Source organism: Narcine bancroftii, chromosome 11 (genome assembly GCF_036971445.1).
Source record: "Narcine bancroftii isolate sNarBan1 chromosome 11, sNarBan1.hap1, whole genome shotgun sequence".
NCBI classification, from domain to species: Eukaryota; Metazoa; Chordata; class Chondrichthyes; order Torpediniformes; family Narcinidae; genus Narcine; species Narcine bancroftii.
In genome coordinates, this window is record NC_091479.1 from 37730691 (window position 1) to 37755632 (window position 24942).

The 24942-nt window shown below is 43.3% G+C and overlaps 1 protein-coding gene across 1 annotated transcript; it reads right to left on the reverse strand.

Moving 5' to 3' along the window:
• Positions 1-3648: 3648 nt before the first annotated feature.
• On the reverse strand, positions 3649-19771 carry LOC138745205 (uncharacterized). Its single transcript, XM_069902266.1, has 7 exons — positions 19695-19771; positions 18145-18364; positions 17209-17311; positions 16075-16150; positions 7956-8050; positions 6347-6406; positions 3649-4515 (listed from the first exon to the last, which is right to left on the reverse strand). Exons 1-7 carry the CDS (start codon positions 19769-19771, stop codon positions 4256-4258), a joined length of 891 nt encoding a protein of 296 aa, XP_069758367.1. The 3' UTR covers positions 3649-4255.
• Positions 19772-24942: the final 5171 nt, after the last annotated feature.

Below are 24942 nucleotides of genomic sequence, written 5' to 3' on the forward strand. Positions count from 1 at the left end.
TTCTAAAGACAGCTTTTGTCATCTTGGCCTTCATTAATTAACATATTGAAAATAAGAGTTGGGAAGTTATGATGAGGTTGGATAAGATGATGGTGAGGCCAAATATGGAGTATTGTGTGCAGTTCTGGTCACCTAGCTACAGGAAGGGTATTAGTAAGATTGAAAGAGTGCAGAGAAGATTTACTAAGACGCTGCCAGATCTTCAGGAGTTGAGCTGCAGAGAAAGGTTGAACAGGTTGGGACTTTATTCCTTGGAGTGTCGAAGAATGAGTAAAAGATTGCTTAAAGTGGCATATGAATGGGAAAAAAGGCTGAGAAAGACTGCAGTGGACCCAATTGTGAAGGAAATATTTTGCCTGAGAAAAATTGTCATTGGCCCATTTCCTCTGGAGTTATGAAACCACGCACAGAACAGGTCAATGACGTACAATTAAAACAGTGGTTTTCAAACTTTTTCTTTCCAATCACATACCACATTAAGTAATCCCTTACTAACAGAGCACTTCTGTAAAAGGGATTAAGTGGAATATGATCCGGGGGGTGGGGTGGGGGGTGGAGGAGGAGTTTGAAAATCACTGCTCTTGATGAAAAGGTTTCTCCATCTCCGTTTTAAGCAGACATCCTTTTATTCTGAGGTTGTGCCCACTGGTCCTAAACTCTCCCACTACTGGCAAAATCCTCTCTATCCAGCCCTTTCACTATTCATCAGATTGCAATAAAGTCCTGCCTCATCCTTCTAAACTCAGGCGAGTCCAGACCCAGAACCATCAAATGCTCCTCCAACATTATTCCTCTCATCCCCAGGATCATTTTTGTAAATCACCTCTGGGCCATCACATCCTCTCTTCGAAATGGGGCCTAAAATTGCTCACAACACTTATTAGATCAGGACAACAAGAAGGTGGTCACGGGAGGGAAGACAGCTGCAGGGCTGCCTAGAGTCCATGGATTTGATGGTGTTCAAGGAGTCAGCTGAGGGGAGGGGGGATTGTCGTGGAAGAATGGCATCGGAAAATGACGTGAGAAGACACCTCTCCCTGACTAAACTGTTCAATACTTGAACTGTAGTGACTTTTTTGATTTTTATCAATGTTTTGAACAGTAATTTACTACAGTAGGATTCTGGAAATGAAGAAAGGAAAAAAGCAGTGTTGGGCACTGCCAGTTGCCCCAATAATCACAGAGACAAAGAATTAGGGGAATGATAGGCTTTATTACACACAAGACTGCAGGCCCGGGTCCAAGTGAGGGAAGTGAAGGGATGGAAGAGGTGGCTCGACCTTTATGGCCGGGTCACAGTGGAGGAGTTCAGGGAGGATTCTAGGAGAGGATGTCATCAGGAGGGTGGGCCATCCCATGCCTGTACTTGTAAGTACATACAATACCATTTCATTACCAGCAACTTAGAAAAAACCTAGGTTTTCAACCTGTGAAAAGTGCAGAAGAAGCAAGGCCGACCTTCCAGAAGGAACCTCGGGAGCAGTTAGAGATAGATCCGAATCCTCAACGTGGAACTTGGGAGAAGCTGGAAGAAACATCCACATCCTCTGCGCATCCAGTGACGCAAGATGTCGTCAATTTGTTTGGCCTGGGGGCGGGTCAGGAGGAGTGCGAGGTCTGCCGGAAGATATTGAAGGTTCAGATCCTGTAAAATTATTTTTGGAAATGGATTCCAGAGATGCTGGGAGTCGAGTCTTTTGAGATCGGGCTCATAGGGCGTGAAGGAGAAAACCTTTTCTGGGTCACATATCAAGAGCGCTTCTTTTAAGATGTTTGTGATATCAGGATAGAGAAATTATATTGTGGCTTGCGGATCAGAAAGTCGCCTTGATCAAAGCCCTACGATGTATCAAGGCAATAGGGTTTTATTTTAAGCTGATTTAAGTCAGGAGATTATTAAGTGATGGAAAGAGTTTAATCTGGTCAAAGCAGTGCTGTGGAAGAAAGGGTATAAGTTTACCTTTTGGTATCCGATTATATTTAAGGTGATTTATGGGCAAGATCAGTCTCAATGTTTTGAGAGTCCTTATGGTGCATTATCTTTTGCAAATTCCTTCCCAGATTTGAAGGAATTGATGGGGAAAATGCCCGAGGATAAGATTGGGAAGGGAATGGGAATCGGTGAATGATGTTGAAGATGAAGCTCAAGCTCAATGTGGCTGTTATCACTGGGATGACTGATGGGTTTTAATGTTCGGTTGGGGGGTGGTGGTTGACTCTACTACTTCTAAAGTCATCTGCCACTTGCGGTATTGACTGCACCTGGTCCACAGAGGGGGGTCTGACTCTTGGGCTCTTAGGTTTTTACATTTTTTACAGGGGTTTCTTATTGTTTGAAAGGGGGGTTTGGGTTTGAAAAAAAATTATATCTAATTGTAATTGCTGTGTGAAGTGTCAAACTCAGGAGGAAATTAAGTTATGGCTCATTTAAATTTTGTGATCTTTAATGTTATACGACTTAATAATCCGATTGAAAGGAAGGAAATATTAAAGAAAATGAAGGTTGATCTTGCTTTTTTGCAACAAACTCATTTGTCTGAGAAAGAACATATGAAATTGAAAAGAGATTGGGTTGGACATGTTTTTCATCTCCATTTAATTCGAAAGCTCGAGGTGTTGATACTTTGGTTCATAAGAAGATACCGTTTCAGTTGGAATCATTCTCTGCCACATTGGGTCGAGAGCTGTTGGTGAATTGTAAAATTTTTGCTGAAGCATGGACTTTGATGAATGTTTATCCACCCAATGAAAATAATGAAGACGCTATTTGTGAAATTTTTTGAATCTGGGTCAAGCTAATGAAAATATTTTGGTTGGTGGGGATTTTAATTGTATGTTGGATAAATTTCCAAAAACTGCACAAAGAACGAAAATGGCAAAATGGATGTTAGACTCAATGAAAGATTTGAATTTGGTAGAAATCTGGAGGAAATTAAATCTGACAGAATAACTTTTCTCTTTATTCACCCAGACATGATTCTTTTTTGAGAATTGACTTTTGCTTAATGTTAGCACAATTACAGGGTCGATTTATACATGCAGAGTATAAGAGTGGGATTTGTCTGATCATTCCTCATTGTTAAGTAGAAGTACACAATCCTTTATCCCGACATCTAAAATCCGGAAAGCTCCAAACACCAGCAAGTGGGGAGAGAGACGGCAGCACGAGGCAGGCGGGAGAGGGGTGGTGGGGAAATGGCAGCATGACTGGAAGGGAGTGGGGGTGGATACAGCAGCACAATTTGGGTGGGCTTAAATCTGGGTTTCTGAAATCTAGAAAAATCTGAAATTCAGAACACAGTGACCCCCCCCCCCCCCCAAGGGTTCTGGATAAAGGATTGTGTACCTGCACATGTTCTGGTTTGCATAATGTAGACACCCCTTATCGGTGAATGTTTAATGGGATGTTATTGAAGCAACCAAAGTTTCTAAGTTATATCAAAGACCATATTCAGTCTTATTTGCAAATTAATACATATTCAGTACAAAGTAAATTTGTTTTGTGGGATGTTTTAAAAGCTTATTTAAGAGGTCTGATAATCAATTATACTGCAAGAATTAAGACACAGCATTTGGCAGAGAGCCAAAATTTGGAGAAGGAAATAACAATTTGAGAGAAGGAATTCCAACGAAATTCGATTGTGGATAAAAAGACTTTTTTGATTCAGTTGAAAGTGTTACAATATAATGCAAACATATAAATATGAAAAATTAATACAATGATCCAAATAGCATTACTATGAGTAAGGAGAAAGAGCGTATAAGTTTTTCGCTCGGCAATTAAAGACTGAACAGGCATCAAGGACAATAAATGCGATAAGAAATAATTCAGGAATCACTTTTAAACCTCAGGAAATGAATAATGAATTTCACTCATTTTACCAGAATTGATATTCTTTTGAAGTAAGTCAGGATGAGGAACGTGTTGAGTCTTTTTTAGGTAGCTTGGAGTTATTGGTTTTGGACGATAAAGATAGGACAGAATTGGAAGTTCCTTTCAATTATTTAGAAATTGAAGAAGCGATATTGAATATCACCTGGAGAAGATGGGTTTACAGGAGGGTTTTATAAAGAATTTTATGAAGTCTTGTCTCCTGTTTTGATGGATGTTCTTAAACAATCTACAGAAGAGCAAAAGCATTTCCAGAATCCTTTTCTAGAGCTAGAATTAGTTATTGCAAAAAAGAAAGAGCCCCAATGAAAGTTGCCTCATATCGAACAATATCTTTATTAAATGTAGATTATAAGATAGTAGCTAAGGTATTGGGCAATAGACTTGCGAAGTATTTAACACGTTTAATCGAGCCTTTGATCGAGTTGAAAGGTACTTTTTATTTAAAATACTTGAAAGATTTAAGTTTGGAACTTTTTTACCTGGTTGGTTTAAAGCCTTGTATAAAAGGCCTTTGGTGAGTATGGTGACAAATGGACAAATTTCAGATACGTTTAATTTAACACACTCCACAAGGCAAGGTTGTCCTTTGTCACCATTGGTGATAGAACCGCTAGCCCAAGCTATAAGACAAAATGATAAAATTAGTGGGATTAAAATAAATGAAGAGAATATAAGGTTCCTTTGTACCAATATATTTAACAAATCCTCAGTAATCATTATGACATCGACAAACCTATTTGGTTCAATATGGAAAAATGTCTGGTTATAAGGTTAATCGGGATAAGAGGAACATATTACTAAAAACACAGGAAGATTATCCTGCTTGTAAGCAGATTACACAGCTTAGATGGACTAAGAAAATTAAATATTTAAAGCTAATGGTTGATGTGGATTATGTGTAAGTTTAACTATGTTTCTCTATTGATAAAATTAAAGCTGATTTAATTAAATGGAAAGATCTTCCTTTGACATGAATGGCACATGTGAATTGTATTAAAAATGAATATTTTTCCTTGAATTCAATATCTTTTTCAATCAATTCCATGTTCGTGTCCAAACATATTTTTTAAAGAGTTATGCAGCAATCAGAATATTTTTATAGAAAGGTTCATTGTCTAGAGTATTGTTGCAAAACTTAACATGGTAATATGCATTAGGGACAACAATGGCCTCATCTTCAGAATTATTTATTAAATTAATAGTTAATTATCAGTTAAAATTTATTAATAGGATGTTCAATGTTAATCAACCTCCACACTGGGCTAAAGTGTTATTATCATAGATTTCACATTTTATTATACATTAGTGTATATTTAGATGGACTCCTCGTCTTTTGCTTTATTATAATTTGCCAGTATTATGACATGTATGTGATACTTGGTATAAAAGAAATCTGTCAATAGGAACTGGAGATAAGGTTTCATTACAAATTCCATCATATCAGGATAAATACATCTCCTTCTCGATGAATAATCTCAGTGTTTAAAGATTTGCCAGATGAAAGGTGTTCAAGTGTTAGCAGATTGTTTTGAAGATGGGATATTTTTTTCTTATGTTAGGCTTCAGGAAAAAATTGAGGTACCGTTAAATTCTTTGCTTGCATATTTTCAAGTACATGCTCCAGTAGTGAAGAGTTTTGGGCGGGAATCGAACATGCCAAAGTTAACTAAATTTAAAAATTTAATTGTAAATGGGGCAGAAATTGATTTATTTCAGAAATGTATTCTTTGTTGCAAGAGAAAATGGCTAAACTGGATTGAGATAAATCAAAGCTTAAATGGGAGAAAGATTTATCCTTAGAATTATCCCAAGAAGGATGGACTACTCTGTGTGAAGATAGTGTGACTACATTTGGTGAACTACAATTTTCTCCATCAGTTGAATTAAACACCAGAAAAGTTAAAAGATATGGATTTCATCATTCAGATTTATGTATTCATTGTGGGACTCAAATTGGTACTTTTTTTTCAATTCTGTCTGGTTGTGTGATAAAGTAAGTCTTTTTGGATAAAAATTAAAGAGTTTAAGGCAGATTTATTAGAGACTACTTTAATGTTAGATCCACTGCTTTTTTTTAAATGGGGTACATTACAACTTTAACAATGGGTTTAAGAATGGATAAATCTCAAATTTAGTTTATTCGGTTCGCATTAGCATTGGTTGGGGAATCTATTGTTATTACGTGGAAAAATGATGTGGATTTAAATATGAATCGTTGGCAAAATGAAAACTTGTATTTGTTTGGAAAAGATAACATAATTTACGTGATAATTATTTTTTTAATGTGAAGATGTGGTCTAAAATTTACAGTCTTTTGCCTCTCTTCCTTCTTAAAGAGTGGAGTAACATTTACAATTTTCCAGTCCAGCCTGGGCAGACAAGGATAGATAGATTTTAAACATGAACATGGTGAGGAATTAGCAAAGCTATTCATTCAAATATACTGCTTACAACTAGGTAATTCCAAATCATCCAAGTTATGGGGTTCCATATGAGAGATGAGGCCAATAGCTGCAGAGATCAAGACAAAGCAGAATCATGCACACCATTACTACTAAGATTTACATTAGTGACATATCAGAGTCAATGCGATACTTTAAGATTAGTTACAACACAGTAACAGACCGTTTAGGCCCACAAGCCTGTGCTTCCCAGTTGACCTTCAACACCCCCATACTTTTTGAACAGTGGGAAAAATTTGGAGGCCCCTCCCCCACCCTGGGGAAAACCTAAGCACACATAGGGAGAACATAGAAACTCCTCATAGAGAGAGCAGGATTTGAACCCCACCCCTATCACTGGCAGCGCAACAGAGTTCCGATTGTGCCATCCACTGTCGAACCATGTTGGACAGGAAGAAACTCAAATCAAGAAAGTCAATAAATGGCGAGCATCAATATTTCGTGAATTGGTATGGATTAGTTCAGATTTTGAGAAAAGATGGATGGACAGTACTTTGCAACAACATAATGACAGACAGTACAAAAGAAGGCACAGCAAGCTTTCATGGGAGCCAGGAAGGGAAAGTAGCCACTTTATTAAAATGGAGGCAAGAGAATGGTCTTAGGAGCAAGAACCCATGGGAGAGAAGTTCTGGTTCACGAGCAAGTCACTAAAACCCAATGATGCCTTCCAAAGTGCATTCCGATTTGGGAATACGAGGCATTCATCTCGACTTATTTCTCCAGTTTGGGCATTTTAGATCATTAATATTCCCCGGTATTCTTAAAAATCTGATGATGAGGTGTTACATGTGTTGCTATTAGGTGTAACAATGCAGCTCGCAGTATTTGCACAGCAGATACAATAAGGGATCCACCCTTCCCCCTCTCCTTCATAGTGTCTATTTAAGACAAACATTTTTTCTCTCAATTTGCCCATAATCTGCAAAGAAATGATGATGAGATTACGAGATGAAGCAGTAGAACTTCATTCATCTTTTGATTTGATCGTCTAAACAAGTTTAAAAAAAATTACAGAGCAGTGAGGGTCTGGGATGCATTGCTGGGGTGGAGGTGGGGGCTGGTGCAATAAGGACATTCAAAACACTCTAAGATACATGGATGGAAAAATAATAGAGGGTAATGAGTGTGAGGTAGGGAAGGGTTAGATTTGTAATGGCACTGATATACCATCGTTTACAAACAATTAAAGAATACCCTCACTCGTTTCTTCCAGAAGACAATGGAGTCGACCTTCTTTATCCTCCTCAGACACAACATTGCATTCTTCAACTCCCCAAAGACCACCCAGCCAAACCCCTTTGACCTTCGCATTGGCTCATTGCCACATTGTAATCCTGACCCTCTCTCTCTACTCCTCCTGCATCGGAGATCCATCACCCATACACTGATGTTTAACACTCTCGGACACATGGGCTATTCCTCCAGCGCGATGCTTCAAATACATTATCAGCGGCAAATGGCACTGTTCCCAAAGCAGGCAGATGCATCACCGTGACAGCCCCCTCCCCACCCTCACCTCCAGCCTCCGAGCCATGCAAGGAGGCGACTGAATGGAACTGTCCCCAGTGTAACGGTCTGGAGGGTTGACAGTTCACCTGATACTGGAAGACAGGCGATGCAGGGATACGACTGGTCCTTTTGCTCTGGCCCTGATGCAGAATGTGGACATTCGAAATACACTGGCTTCAACCTGTTGATGGAAACAGTGTTACCTTTTCCATTCCTGTCAATAACAAAACACTATGGATGGTGTCATAAGACCTGGAAAGAACCATCGTAAATGGGCTTAAGTGGTTTACGAACAACATCATGTCAAAGAAACACACGAGTACAGTGTTGACAATCATTTGGCACATCCACTGCAGAAGATGCTGCCACATATGAGAACATCAGAGTAATCTCATTTTCTCAAAGACGGTCAAGATAACTGACCTGTTCATGGAGCACTGTGTTTGGACTCAGATTCACAAACTCACCTGGCAAGGTCAGCATACAGTCATAGACTATCTCTACCACTAAACATCCATGATCTGCCCTCAGAGCTGCAGTCACGCAAAGGAGAACCATGGGCAAACGTTCGCTCCATGTAGATGATTTTCTCCCTGCTGTCAATGGTGCTTTCGATCGTCAATGGAAATGCTCAAAGAAGCTGTTGGCCCTGAAATGCTTAGCCATAATTCAGGTAGTGACCAGAGGATCAGTGAGAGCTCAGACCAATGCTGACTCGAACTGAGACCCTCGATCTGTTGTAATAGTGCCCAGAACACCAAAAGATGGAATCCAATGATCCACAAAAGCCCAAGCAATTGTCTCTGCAGAGATGCCGATGATAGGAATTTCATCCTTCCACCTGGTAGTCCTGTCCTCACCCGTGAGCAGAGAAGTACATTGCCAAGATGGCGGAAGTGGACCTTCCAAGCCACAAGGTGCATGTGCTGGAAATGGGAATCCAAAACAACAAAATCCCCCAGCTTGAATTTCATGTGCCTGGAGACTTTAGGGCATTGACTCAGCAAGCAAGTCCTTGCCCATAATCCAACATTCTGTTTAACACGAACCCAGGTAAGATGTTCCTTAACCAGTTTGATTGATGCTCTTCTACCAGGAAGAGATAGATTGTGAAGAGAAAATCTCCTGCCTCATAGCCACCCACACAAACAGCCTCGTCCTTTCTGTTGGGGAAAAAAAATCACAAACCAACTTTTCACCTGATTCATCCAGCATCACATCTTGAAAATGGAGACCAGAGTTGATCTGGTTTCACCGGATGAAATCGGCATCAGTGTGCCGTGCATGAGCCATGGCACTGAAATTGATGGATGTAGTTTTATGTAATGTCGAGCCTGAATAGGGCACCAGCCACAGCATTCACTTTTCCTCAGATGTGCTGTGTGTCCGATGAAAATTGTAGGATGAAGTCCAAGTGCCGAATCTCTCTGGGCAAATAGAGATGTGTGCTTCTGCTTGCAGTATGCAGACGAGGCTGGTGGTCTGTACAAATGGTCAAAGAATGACCTTCCAATAAAAAGCTGAAATATTAAATTGGAAAATGGGATTCATGAGAGAATTACAAAGAAATTTATTTCAAAATTGTATCTACTATTTCAAGAGTAATCTCCAAATCCAAACTTGAATAAATCAAAAGAAGGATGGGAATTGGATTTGGGAACTGAAATTGACCCTTTTTGCTGGTCTGACGTTTGTTGGGACAATAATTATTGTTTTTGATAGATTAGTTAATAATAACTTTATTCATCAATTATATTTAAAGCTACAACAATTAATTTATTCCTAATTTTTCAAATTCATATTTTAGATGTGGCACATAAACTGGTACATTTATACATTGTATCTGGAGATCTCTCAATGTGACATCATTTTGGAAAAATGTGGGCAAGTTTTTGGAACAAATTATCATAATGTTTACCATTAACACCTGAGCTTTTACTTTTGGGAAATGTTTATGATTTGGAAGCCTAATTCAATTTCTCAAAGAACAATTAATTATTTTAATAAGTCGCATTGGCAGTTACCAGGAGATGTATAACAATTCCATGGAAATCTGAATCCCATCTTAAAATTGATTGTGGGGAAATGTAAAATTGTATTCCCTTAGCAAAGGTGACTTATAATATTCGAACTGGGTATGATACATACTTCAAAATATGGAAACCATATTTAGATATGGGTTTGGATATCTAATGTATTCACTTCTCCACCCCACCACCAATTTTCTTTAATCTTAATGGTTGAACCTTATCATGTTGGTTTAATTCTACTATTTTATAAATATCCTGCCTTTCCTTTTGGGAGGGAATAGTTATCACAGTAGCTTTGCACCTAGATCTGTATTTTTTATCTTTTATACTTTTTTCTCTTCTCACTTTTCTGTACAGTTCAACCATTTATTTTTTATTCTATTTTCATAATTGTAAGTTTCATTTGGATACGATTCTATAATTATATTGAACTGTATACAAAACTATACATATATTTTTTTTAAAAACTGAAATATTTCACTGCGAGATAGATAGCTAAGAGTTCTTGCCCAAATGTACTATATTTTCCTGAGCTGGTGACCACTTGGTTGGAAAAAAAATGTCAAAGTTTCCAATTGCCCACAGACTCGTTGTTCGAACACTGGTCCCACAGCACTGACAGATGCATCTGTAGTAAGAGAGCAAGGCCTTTGGCATTTGATGTACAAGCTTAGTGGCCTTTGTAAGAACAGTGTTCACATCATGGAAAGCATACACGGCATTGTCTTTCAAAGTTAAGGTCTTTTTGAAACAGGCATCAGATCCTTTGAGTCATTCAGAAAGAGGTAATAGAGATGCTGTGGCATTCACCAGGGAACAGCAATAAAAATTCCTCCAACTTAAAAAAACATCACAACTGGCCAACTTTAACAGCGGGAGGAAATTCTCAAAATTTACGCATTTCCCATTCATCAGGCAAAATACCATGTTGCATAACTCTACGTCCCAAAAATACAAGATCAGCAGCTCCCGAAACACTTTCCTGGGATTGATCACGATGCCACATTCCTCAAGCCTCGGAACCAATGAGATAAGGTGGTTCTTGTGCTTCTCTTCATCCACACTAACAACCAGAATCTCCTCGATCAACACAAGCACCAAAAAAAATCCAAGGCCAGTGAGTTCGTGGTCCATGAACCACTGGAATGTCTGAGCTGCATTCCATAGACCGAATGGTATTCTCAGAAACTCAAACATGCCGAACGGGAGCATCACTGCTGTCTTCGTGACATCCGGAGAGTCAAATGGAATCTAATAGTAAGCATGTACTAGATCTATTTTAGCAAATACATATTTGCCGTGGAGGTTGGCTGAGAAGTCTTGTCAATTTGGAATATTGTATCAGTCAGGCACAGTGGAATTGTTCAGGGGACGATCATCTCTGCAAGGCCGCCAATCCCTAGTATTTTTCAGAACCATATGCAACCGTGAAGCCCAGCAGCTGTCAGATCTGTGGACGACACCCAACTCTTGTCAATCCAATCTTGCGATTTTAAGATAATCTGGGGGTATTACGACCTGCGTCTCAGACCCTGCCTTTATATGGTGGCTTATTGCATGTCTGTACACCATTACGATGGGATTACGAGGCGAGGAAAACACTTGAGCAAGGCTTGGAAAGGGCAGGAATCAGGTTGAAGGCTTGTCAGGCAGCAGATGGCATTGGAAGGACAACAAATGCAGCTCAGTTGCATTCAAGAGCTGCAGTCCACACAACAACGTTTTTTCAAATACATAACGGAAAAATGTGACAAGAAATCCACTCCCAAAATGGAATTTTCCACATTTACAACTGAAAAACCACCCAAAAAGATTGCAAGACAGAAATGAAGCACGAGTAACCTGTGGCCATGTTTGAAAAAGAGAATCATTTGTAGCTGAAAGAACACATGACATATTAGAAAGACTATGTTCCTCAGGGATTGGAGGGACCAGCACTGATCCAAAGTGACAGATAATTTTGGAGTTTTACATAGAGATGGCAAACAAATAACCTACTCCAACAATTGCCTCAAATTGTTTCCATTTTTCTCAGTTGCCTTCGATAATCTCTCTCAAATGAGAACAAGATCCCAAGACAAAAGACAGAACCAGGCCACCAAGCCCATCGAATCTGCTCCGTAAATACACACTGAGCTACTCTGCACTCCTTCCAATTTCCAGCCTTTTCCGCATATCCCTTCATGCCCTCACTAACGAGATACTTGTCTATTTCTTGTTTAAATACTCCCAGTGATCTGGCATCCACTGCTGTATGAGGCATTAAGTTCCACAGCTCCATGACACTCTGGCGAAAGAAGTTCTTCCCAATCTCTGTTTTGGATGGATAACCTCTAATTTTCTTGTCCTCGACTCACCCACCAAGGGAAACATCTTACCCGCATCCACCCTATCTAAACCTTTCAAAATACAAAATATCTCCATGAGCTTTCTTTTTTAATTTCCGATACCCCAATGAATACAATCCAAGAGCTGTCAAACACTCCTCTTACATTATATTTTGTATTCTGGAAATCATCCTCATCATTCTCCTCTGCACCCTCTCCAACAACATCACATCTTTTCTCAGATAGGGGGCCCAACACTGCACCCAGTACTCAAAAGGAGGTCTCACCAGTGCCCCATAGAGCCTCATTAACATCACTTTTCCCTTGTACACTATTCATCTTGAAATGAATGCCAACATAGCATTCGCTTTCTTCATGACCAATTTCACCTGGTCATTAACTTTTAGTTTTCCTTGCACAAGGACACCCTTCTGCAACTTTACGGTTTCTACATTTCCTACTCTGTCCCCTATCTTGGTGACCTCTGCAAATTTGGCCACAAAACCATTTAAACCACAATTCAAATCATTAATTTATTTTTCCTTGGAATATATCTATCCTGCATTCCATTTATTACTGCCACATGCCAATCCAGAATCGATCATGACTGAACCTGAACATGTTTATTGTGATAAACATCTTCTAATAAATGTTCTGGGTTTAATGTTTTAAAATGTTGTTGTGGTTCCTCTTCATCACCTCTTTGGAAGCTGAATTCACAAAATTTTCCAAATATTTTTTCAGCAATAATTCTGTGGTACAGAGGATTACTCATCTTTCCTTGAGGTTAAAAGTTGCATTTTGATTTTCTTGTCTCAACTGAACATTGTACAAGGTGAAGGCTGATTAAAATGGATTCAGTAATGATGGCCTTTAACTTTGCATTATTGCTGTGGCTACACAGCTTGAATGATAAACTGGTGTTTCTACAGGGAATTAACTCATGGAAATGTTCTAAATACATTCATTGGAGATAGACCTTTGTGAAAAGTTTATTGCCGTTCGGCAACAATCCTTGAAAAGAGATGAATCATCACCCAACAGAGCAGCCCAGGAATAGGCCATTTGGTGAACAATGTCTGTGGTGACCATGATGCTCATTTAAATTAATCCCATCTATCAGCACATGGTCCATACACATCACCCATTATTCCCTCTTGTTCATGTGCCCAACCAAATGCCTCTTAAATCGTGGTGATTTCACCACTATCCTGGCAACGTGGGCCAGACCCCCACCGCACTGTGCAAAAACCTGCCTCACTTCTCTCCTTTTCCCCTCTCATGTTCAATATAGGCATCATAGTATTTTTACATCTCCCACAGGGGAGGGGGAAGAAGAAATCTACCTTCTCCAGGACTACAATAATTGGATAAATTTCAACTAGGTCATCACTCAGCTTCCAATGTTCCAGAGAAAACTATCCAAATTTGTCCAACCTCTCCCCAGAACCAATGCTCTATCCCAAGCAACCCCCTGATAAATTCTTTTTGTCATGCAGCAACTAGAAATGCAGAAAACACTTGAAATGTGGTCTAACCACGTTTATACTTCATGCCCTGCTCAATGAAGAATACTTTCTTTAACACCCTACACTTTTGTTGCCACTTTCAAGGAGCTCGCGCTTGCACCCCAAGATCCCTCATTGCAACTCTACTACAACTCTTCTCAAAGTGCAAGACACTTGTCCAGATTAAACTCCATCTGCCATTTCTCTGCCCAATTTATGTCATCTGGTTTGGAAGGGAGAATATGAGGGCAACTGGGTGAATCAGCAGGAGAGAGAGTGAAACTTGGAGGGGGCGGTGGGTGGTCGGCAGGTTCCATGAACTTGGAAAATTCCATATTCATACCATCGAGTCATAGAATACACAAGTGCAATAAGAGGAGGCAGAAGACAAAGGTTAGTGGGGAGAATTTAAAATACCTTGTGACCATGATCCAGATGGCCATTGTGATCAAAGTGCAGGTGTTCAGCCAATCTGTCATTTACTCTCCATTGGGTTTCCTTCCACAGAGGGCTCGGACATGGTTGGAGGAGGAGAATGTGAAACTTTCCCCTGCATGAGAATCCCTGGATGGTGGTAACTGTTGTAGATTGCAGGGGAAAATGCCCGAGGACAGGGAGGAATTAGGAGTCTGTAATTAGTTGAAAGATCCTACTGCAAGATTCATCACCAACGAGTAGGAAAGTAGCTTCAGTCTATTCTCCCTCTGAAAAAGATTTAGTTAATAAACAAAACAATCTTTCAGCACAACCAGGGGCAAAAGGGCTCTTAATTTAGACTTACAATCAACAGACTTTGAAGTTACCCACCGTAAATGACTCAAAATTCAATTCTAGACTCACTTCTGGTGGAAGTATAAGAGCCAGTGGCTTGCTAAATCAGATGAGCCTTATTCTGAGTTTCCATTTTGACTTTCACACCATCAAATGCAAGCCCCAGTTTTTGATCCCCAAGTATTTTCTATCATTACCCACTCTGCAACCACACCTACCTGAAATTGGAACAAACAACAGCTAATTTTAACATGTATACATCATATACAAAATAATTTACCCTCATTTTCACATCACTGTCGCCACTGAGTGATAACTTGTGCCCGTCAGGAAACTGCACCAGCCACAAAAGGGTGCTATTTACCTTGGTGTTACTGACTCTTTTCCAGTGTTAATTTTAGACATAATGACATATTCAACATGCACAATATTTCTTTTCTTACTGACGAGAACTAGAAAGCATTGTGTAAAAAAGAGAAAAGCTCGTCAACCAGGAGATACAAACTCCTGACTGCAATGTTGCTGTGCACATTTGCTACATTATTGAAGTCTCACAGTACTTACAACAGATATTCAAAGTCAAGCAATAACAGAAATAACAGAATATTACGGCACGGTACAAGCCCTTTGACCCACGATGTGTTGATCTTGATATTTCTAACAAAAAAATAATACCCTGTAGCGGCTACTGCGGTAGATGCTACTAAATAAAGGCAAACACATACAAAGGTAGTCAACTCAAGACTGGTTTATTGCAGACATACACAGACCTTTTATTCCCTGCCTGTCAATGAGAATATTAGTGAACACCTTCCGGTCCACAGGACCAGCAGGTTAAAGCTACGAGCCATTAGTGCCCCATGCCTTTAGGCAGGGGCTTCATCTGATCCACTCACTGTACTTTGGTACCCAGCACTGTTAGCCCGCGACGTGTCAGTTAAGTCTGTGAACTGATGGTGGTGGTTTGTAATACTGCGCTGTGCATCCGCTACAACCCTGTTTTTCTTTCACCCATATATGACTGTCTAAGAGTCTCTCAAAATGCTCCTTACGTGATATTGTAATGGATAAATATATTTGGAGAATTTGGTAATATTTGGTATTTTGGTAAGATTTAGAGTAGGTTACATACATACACACACATACATTTTAAAACATCTTATTTGAAAGACTGAAGAAATATTGAAGATCTCTGGAGAATGTTCTGCACATTCACAAGTAGGTGTTAAGCGAACTGATGTCATAAAATGAATGACCATTGTTTGGAAATGGAGCCAGGATGGCTACAAGTACCTTTCTGCAGGCTGCTTACAGGAAAGTCACTCCTAGGTTTTGTTTATCTAACACTAGGTTAAGCAGAAGAAAGAACTCCTGTTGTTTGGAATAAGACGAATGGAACTCTGTAGTAGCTTGCAGAAATAAGTTACCATCTGGAAAACCCTAACGGGGCAAAGTTCATCAGTGAGACATTGAGGTGACTAATGGTGGTACCTCAGTTGTGGAAATTCTGGAACAACACATCTCTCTCTAAAAACCCTACAAGAACTATCCTGAGCGGTAAACATTTACCTTTCGAGCACCAAATCCTGGTGAAATTTATACACATTCCATTCTGTGCACAGCGGAATTGCCTGCATCCAGAGAACTTGGAAGAAAGAGAAGTAAGATTGAACTGTGAACCAAATCACTTTTCTTAAATTTAAACACATTACAAATATGTGCACTTAGAATTAAAAAGAGGTTAATTTGGGTTTGTTAAGTATAGAGTTAGGATAAAGTTTAATTCTATTTTCATGATTAAATTTGATTAAAAATAACTTCTCTTTTAAAAACCACTTGTCTTGGTGAATGTCTCTTGGTGCTGGGTTTTGGGATCCTTTGGGCTCTTAACAATATCTGCTTGGATAATGACATTGGGCCTGTTCAAAGTAGGAAATGGCTTCTACCAGCAGGAATTTCTATTTGATAAAAAAATATTGATAGGTGGCTGGCCACATACTTTTCCTAAAAATTAATACCCTCTCCCTCCCTAAACCACATTCAGCCCCGTGACATCTTTCTCCGTTGCATTACTGGGACCACCAAAGACCTGACCCATTTCCCATCTCTCCTTGCAATGCCAATAATGGCAGCTGCCATTAAGAAGTGACAAATCACATTTTAATTCAGCAAGCAAGATGAAAATCATCCTGACATACTGCTTAAAAAAAAGGGTCAACAAACCTTCCTAATTTTGTCACTTCATTTTTATTTTGCTTCCCATGGGGCATTAGCAAAAACTGTCCTATCCATTGGCTCACCAAATTATGAGTAAAATCATGATCCCTGTTCATGAAAACCCATAATTTTCAATGTTACACAGATAAACTAGGAAGAATTCTGTAATAAAAGTGAATGAAACATTGAAAGAATTTCCCCCTTATCAACGCTGAGATTGTAGCGCACCAGGCAACTGGGCAAGCAAAAAAGGCCAAATCACTGCAACACTTGGACAGTCCAAGATGGCACAGAGTCCCCTTTACCACTGAGCAGGAGCCTGGGCCTTGCACCATGTGCGGGCTGAGATGCCCTTCACTTCCGCGTAGCGGCCAGCCAGCTGGAGAGTGATGCTGGAAGTCAGGGGTACGTCACCAGAAGTGGGTGGGCCAGTGAGCACACGTGGGGAATTTAAACCAGTAAAGCCAGTCTTTGTTTTACACTCACCTTGGGTGGATGTCTCTTTATTTGGTCGCACTGCCGCAGCGGATGCTACAAATGGATAACTTCTTACTTGCTGCAACCAAACAGGTCTGCAAGATACACCAACCTAAATAGAAAACATGACCAGAAATCTCAGAGATCATAAATTCAAAAGGATTGGTGAAATCTTTACTCTGTATTTTTAACACCAAAGTCCCGATATTTTTAAGGCATTCGATCAAGTAACTGAGAAACATTACATTTTAAACACATGGTACGTCAGGATCAGAAGGATTGGAGCATTATTGTTCAGGTGACACAACTTTAAAAAATAACATCTAGCTTTATGAAGAATGTGATACAACAACAGGAACAACGGATGGAATCAGACACATTCTATGAGCATTGGGAAGCAAAAAATGGATTGGTTTTCCATCCCTTCCTCAGCGACCCAATGACCCCGACAGGTCCTCCCCGACCTGCGACCATAGTGTAGTCCAAAGGATCAATCAGACCCCACAATGGTCGCAAGTCGGCGTTTTGCCCCCGTGCGAGGAGCCCTGAAGTCTTAGAGCCTATTTTTAAAATCAAATGATTTGACAAACGAGAACAGTCACAGGATTGACTTTGTGACTCAGGGTTCATTAGCTGGGGGCAGCCATCTTAATTTCTGTGCGCATGCGCCAGCGGTCAGTTGCCGCTGGCTCCAAGGTTTCGCTTCGTCGCCCTCAATCGGCACATGCGTATCTGCAACATATGCGCGAACTCACCACGCATGCGCAAACCAGACTTGCCAATCACCTGCCCTCGCCCCTTCCCGCTGCAAGTAACCCCGCGGCCTCCAGCCTCGCCCTGTCGGTGGCATCAGGCCTCGCACCGACGCCTCGGCTCCACCCAAACACCCCGCCGGTACCGGCCGCTCCCGGGTGGGGCCTGGTGGGCTGCGGGTCGCCCGCTTACCCTGGACCGCGCGGCTGTGGAAGGTTCCGGCGCCTCCGCCAACTTATTCCCATTCGCTCCCGAGGCGACACGACGGACCCCGAGCAGACGACGCTGCCGCAAATGTCCCGCCTCCTCACAGCAAGAGCCAATCAACCCGCGAACCCGCCCATCAATCCAACCCGACTTCAGCGTCCAATCAAATAGCGGCCTCACCGAATCGACCCGTTGCCTCGCGTAACTGAAGCAACCAATCAGCGAGCGAGCGAGCGAATACACAGGTGAACCCAATCAGCATCAGAAGAGAAATCAAGCAGTCGAAGGATCAGAAGACCCTTCGGCCCTTCCACTTTTTACTAATCCAACAACAATCCAATCCTTGGGAAACACAGGATCACTTTGTCCTGGCTCCAGGATTCCTCTGATCTCAAGCAATACATTGTACCCCAACTGCAAGGGAGACTATTTATTCTCAATCTTTCCTTCATATTTATTACCGCTTCCAATTTAATGTCTGCTACTTTTTTCAAAGTATCTGCATCTAAGTTCAATGCATATGATCCCTCTACGAGTGGGTACGGCAATAAACTCATCACAAGTCCATGGATCCCAATTTCAAATGCACCTTCAAAAGCGGAGAGAATTCCAAGGATATTACATTTTCATTGAAGACATTTCTTAAAGTCTAAGCAGCTGATCGGTTATTGGGAAATTGTGACACTTGGTGTTCGGCTCCTTTGCATTATCGTCTCTCGATCCGTGCTGCTGTGTCCTCTCATAATGTTGTAAGGTCCTCTCCCTTTTTACCAACGACCAAGAGATCCACATTCAAACTTTCCTTCTATCACCTGCTTAAAACACCCCAGAAACAAATCTGACGATCTTTGTGCACTTCTCATGCTTCAGGTAAGGAAACTGTACACGTGACTCCCGATGTAAGATGAGCAAGACCATTCGATGTGAAATTGGAACGTGCGCGCTACTGTGATGGGTGGAAAGGCGGACACACGCCCAAAAAATCAAAGTCAAAGACTCCTTTATTACACTCGCAGCTCTGCTTCTATTCTCTCCCTGCTGCTGTCGACTGGAGTGATGTCACATCCATGCCGGCCTCCAATTGTTCGGTGTTCCGTTCTTTGTTGATTCCTGCCGTGCGAGTTGTCCCCTGGTATGAAAGTTGTTGGTCCCCGTGGACTCTGAACAGTTGCCACATTCGTCGGCCATCTTGTGTACAGGGTGGCATCCCAGTTAGCATGATGCCCCATCTCCCTAGAACCAGCACTGTTCGCTGCTTTCGGTCGCCTATATCTGGGTCGTGGGGGCTGAATTTGCTAATGTCCAGATGTGCTGGTTTGAGGTGGTCAATGGTGAAAGTCTCTTCCTTCGCACTGATATCCAGCACACTCACCATGGTGTGTGGAATGAATGATACACACCCGTGAAGTCGAAGTCGAAGACTGGTTCGTTGAACTGGCAGCTCTGCTTATATACTCTCCCGCTACTGATGACAGGTCTTTCGAGACGGCAAAGCCAGCCTCGGATTGGTGGGTGTTCTCGCCATTGCTCATTGCTTCCCACTGTGCGGGATTTCACTTGGGACGAAGATGATTGGTTGCCGCAGGATCTGTGTAGTCACCGCGTTCGTCATGCATCTTGTGTACTGGCTTTCGTCCTGGTGAGCAGGCCGCCTCAACCATATATTTTGGAAGAATATGGACCCCATATTTACAAAGGGTGGCTCTAACATTCCCTTTCTGCTTAAGGCCTCAGTTTTTGAAAAGGAACATTAAAGTAATTGGTTCTCCTGTTGGGGGTCCCTTGTCCTCATTTTTCTTCTTTTTCTTTTAGCAAGGGGATGGAGGGGAGATGGGGTGGTTTAATGGGGGGGGATTTCTTTATTCTTTCTTTTAACTATGACAAGTGTATTTATATTTTATTTGTGTTATTATTAATTGTGTGAATTCTTTGTGGATTTTATTTATAAATAATATTTTTAAAAAATGATCAGAGGTCAATCCACAGGACGTAAAGTGGCCTAGAGCAACACTGGGGACACCCTCCTGCCCCCCACCACCCCAAATATCAATGTGATCCACTATGATCATTGACAAAATCATCGAGGACCCCTTCACCCAGCCAACAGCATCATCCATCTATTCCCGTCGGGAAAGAGATCCAGGAATTTCAGAGCCAGTACCTCCAGGCCCAGGAACAGCCTCTTCCTCCAGGCAGGGAGAACGTGGAACGATTGATGAGCTGCTCATACAAATACTCCTCCACTCTGCTATTTATTCAACAATATGGAGTTATTTTTCTGGACGTGCTGGACATGTATCATTTGTCTGTTGTGTGAGGGCTTGGTTGTGTGTTTGCGTATGTTTACCCCAAGAACTCTGTTTTATCAGGTCGTACTTGTGCTATCCAAGGGTAATAAATTTGATCTTGTACTCTGGAGCGGGTGCAGAATAGATTTCCTGGATCGGAGAATGTATCTCATGAAGCAAAGTTGACTGAGTAGGGCTTTTCTCTTCCCCTCGCCCCAACCCCACAAACTTGACTTTATTTACAAATTATTTCCAAAGAGGAAGACCATTCCAAGTCTTTTCTCCTCCTCCTGTTGTATCCAGATATTCCCTTCACTACACATTGCTGCATACGTCTCTGTTTACCTTCATTGCCACCACTTTGATACCGTGTGGTTACTGCCCCCCTCTGCTGTTGGAGGAGTTCCCCTTGGTCTCAGCCTCTCAATGCCCGGTTATGGAAGGATTATGATCCATCCCCATAGTGCCTTCGTGTTGGCTATGCCAAGCCTCCGTGCATCCCTCAGCATGTACCCCTGCAGCCTGGAATCTTCCAGTTGGCAGCGGTCCCTCCCCGACATATCCGCTTGCTGAAAGACTGGCAGGACACGTTTAACATAGAACATGAGAGCACAGTACAAGCACTTCAGCCCGCGATGTTGTGCCGACCGATGTATTCATACCAAAATAAAAATAACTAACCCCTTCCTCCCTCATAATCCTCCATTTTTCTTTCATCCATGTGACTCAGAGCCTCTTAAATGCCCCTAAGGTTTCAGCCTTCACCACCACCCCAGTTCTAGGGCTCGTCCCATGTCCATGACCTGGTACACATACACTGCATTCCCTCCCCTTGTCACCCTCCTGCTCCCCCCACCCCGAGCCAGTAGTGAAGGTGGTTTCTGTCCCAACAGGTGTTGCGGACCTCATCCAGGGAGCAGATCCGGGAGATGAACCCAAACTACAACGAATTCAGCTTGCCGCAGATCAAAGCACGTCCGTGGGCCAAGGTGAGTGACCCGAGGTGAACCATAGCTCCAGGGGTGGTTTTGTCCTCTGGGTCCTTCCCTAATACTGTCCCCTGTCACCCACCTGGCCCTTCCCCAAAGCCCTCATCTCCCACCAGGCCTGTCCCCAAACCCCTCCCTCTGCTGAGATCATCCCCAAAATACTGTCAGGCCTGTCAACAAAGCCCCTATTCCCCACTGGGCCCATCCCCAATGCTCCACCCATTGCTTGGACCATCTCCAGAGCTCCTGTCTCCCACCAGGGCTTTCAACAAGCCCCTGTCCCACAACATGCCCAGCCAAAAGTCCCTGTCCCCGTCCCCCACGCCAATTCGCCTGTATCCAAAGGCCCAACATCAGGTCTGTCCTCCCACCAGACCAGTTCCCTCACTGGGACCCTCTCCAATCGATTACCCATCACAACTACCCCACCAAAGTTCTTTAAACTTCCCCTTCCCCCACCCACAGGCCTTGGTATCTGAGCTGCTTCTAGGACTCCTAGACAGTGGAGATGTGGGGAGGGCAGTGGTCCATCTCCTTCCCGTTGACAGTGTCCCATACCTTCACAAAGCTGGGGAATCCCCTGACCCTTGGCACACAGATATCTATCCCATCTGAGCCAGTCCTCTCTCTCTCTCTCTCTCTCTCTCTCTCTCTCCCCCCACCATCCTGGAGAATGTGGCCCAGTTCAGCTAGCTGCTAAAGTACACACTGCCCTTCACCTCTTCCCCAGGACTCCTGCTCCCACTTGTCCTTCAACGAGCTGTGTGCCCACAGCCAGGAGCTTCCCCCTCCGAGTTAACCTTGGCCCTGTGGGTGAGTGGGTGGGACATGACAAGGGTTTGTAGGTGGTGGAATTGGGGTAAGAAAGTTTGGGTGAGACCTGGGAAAGAGAACGGTGATCATCCGGCCGGTGTGAGGCATTGAAGACGGAGTCAATGCCGGGTCCATCCCCCAGCATGTCTATCTCCAAAACTGACCCCGCCAAGTCCATCCTAAATATCATCCCCTGCCGGGTCCATCCACAATCCCGTCCCCTGCTGGGTCCAACCCCAAAACCGTCCCCCGCTGAATCTGTCCCCAATACCGTCCCCGGCCGGGTCCATCCCCAATTCTGTGCACGCCGGGTCCATCCAAAATCCCATCTCACTCCGAGTCCATCCCCAATCCCACCCCCCGCTGGGTCCATCCCCAATCTTGTCCCCCACTGGGTCCAAACCCAATACCGTCCCCCACCTGATCCATCCCAATACCATCCCCCACTGGATCCATTCCCAAACGCATCCCCGCCGGGTCCATCAACATCCCATCTCCTGCTGAGTCCAATCCCAATGCCATTCCCAACTTGGTCTGTCACTAATTCTTTTGCCCGACAGGTCCTCCCACAAACCCACTGGTCTCTCCCCAAAGCCCCTGACCCCCACAAGGTCCATTTCCAAAGCCATTGTCCCCCACCGGCTGGTCCCCAAAGCTCCTGCCTCCCCACGGGATCTGTCCTGTAGCCCCAGCCCTCATGTCTGTCATGTCTGTCCTCCCACTGGACCGATCCTCTCGATCACCATTCAGAACTACCCCACCCCAATTCCCGAAACTCCCCCTTCGACCACTGACAGGTCTTGGAACCTGAGCTGCTCCTGGGACCCCCAGATGGTGGAGATGTGGGGAGGGCAGTGTCCCAGACCTTCACCGAGCTGGGGAATTCCCTGACCCTTGGCACCAGGACATCTGTCCCATCTGAGCCAGTTCTCTCTCTCCCCCCACCCTGGAGGCTGTGACCCTGTGTAGCTGGCTGCTACAGTACACACTGCCCTTCACCTCTTGCCCCAGGACTCCTGCTCTCACTTGTCCTTCGACAAGCTTTGTGACTACAGGCTGGACCTTCCCCCACCTTGCTACCCTTGGCCCTGTGGGCGAGTGGGTGGGCCATGACGAGGGGGTTGTAGGTGGTGGAATTGGGTAAGAAAATTTGGGTGAGAGCCAGGAGAGACTGGTGATCATCTGGCCAGGGAGAGGCATTAGGGACAGAGTCACTAGGCAGGGGTCAGAGTCTCAGGGAAACAAGAGCACTGGAATTGGAAGCAATCACAGCTCATGGAAAGTAGGAGGAAGAACCCTGGGAATAATTGAGAGTGGCGAGGTTAGTGCCGCGGTTAGAAAAAAGCTGATAAGGGGCCAGCGAGCCGGGTTCAAATTTGACACTGTCTCTGGGGAGTTGTACATTCTTCCTGTGTCTGCGTGCATTTCCACAAGTTGCTCCTGGTCCTTCCACCATTTAAAACGTACCGGGGTTTGTAGGTCATTGGTGTAATTGAGTGGTTGTGGCTCAGAGGCTGAAAGGGCCTGTTCCCGGGCTGCATGTGTCAATCTAAAATCTCCATCTAAAATGATAGTCCTGCCTGTCATGAATTATTTAAGGATTCAACTCAAAAGTGTGGACAAGATAGACAACTCCGAAACCATCCTTTTGGCCCTTCTTTTCTGATGGCCAAGCTGCTTGCAAACAGTCCATATCCCTCTCATCCTTTTCATTCCACGGACCCATTCAACTCGCATTGCATTGTCAATCTCACGGCCTGTTGGAAGAAGTTATTTCCCTGTCTGGCAGCCTGATTTTGTTCCTCCATATCTCCTTCCTGATGGTAGTGGGTCAAAGATGCTGTGTGCTGGATGTCTGCGGGTCTATTTACAGGCCCCATCCCTGGACAATCAGAGGCCCCTTGTCTCAAAGTCCCATCCATGTGGCCCCTCACTCATCAATCCCTCGTCGGAACACAACTACCCCCTCCTTACCTACCTCTACCAGCCCTTAGTATCCTCATGACAGTTCCAGGCACCTGTTATGTCGACCCTTGATGACCTGTGCCAGCTCTAATTTGGACCCTGGCCTCACCTAAACCATTGGAATAACCTGCGCCTTCTACCCTCGAGAGCCCGAGGGAATCTGCACCCTAAACAGTGTCCTGCTGGTGCACCATCGAATGCCCTCCATCCCCTTCCACGGGTTCCCTGCTGTTATCATGCTCCTGCATGGACCCCACCCTGGCAAAACTACCCATATTTTCACTGATCCCTCTGTACCTCTACATTCTGTCCAGGGGTCAGGATTGTGCTGTGGGACTGGTGGAGAATAAAACAACAATATCAGGAGACAGGGAGCAGTGTAGAGACCCCCAGATCTGCAAGATGGGGACAGTGCAGAGAACCCCAGCTCCAGGAGACAGGGAGCAGCACAGAGACCCCCTAGTTCTGGGAGACCGGCTGAGTTGTACACAAGTCTCGAAGTGGCTGGAGCAGGAAGTATACAAATCTATGTTCCAGGGTAAACTGGAACAAAAGCGAGGAATGCACTTTGGTAAATCAGTCCGCTGTCCTCTTCACAGTCAGATCTGACTACCTGAAGGTGTCGGGGATCTGGCTTGGAGAGGCCGAGTCATGCAACAAAAAAATGGTCAGAGCCGATTGTAAAGGTTCACCAGAAATTGGGTCTGTGGGAATGACATTCCCTCTCA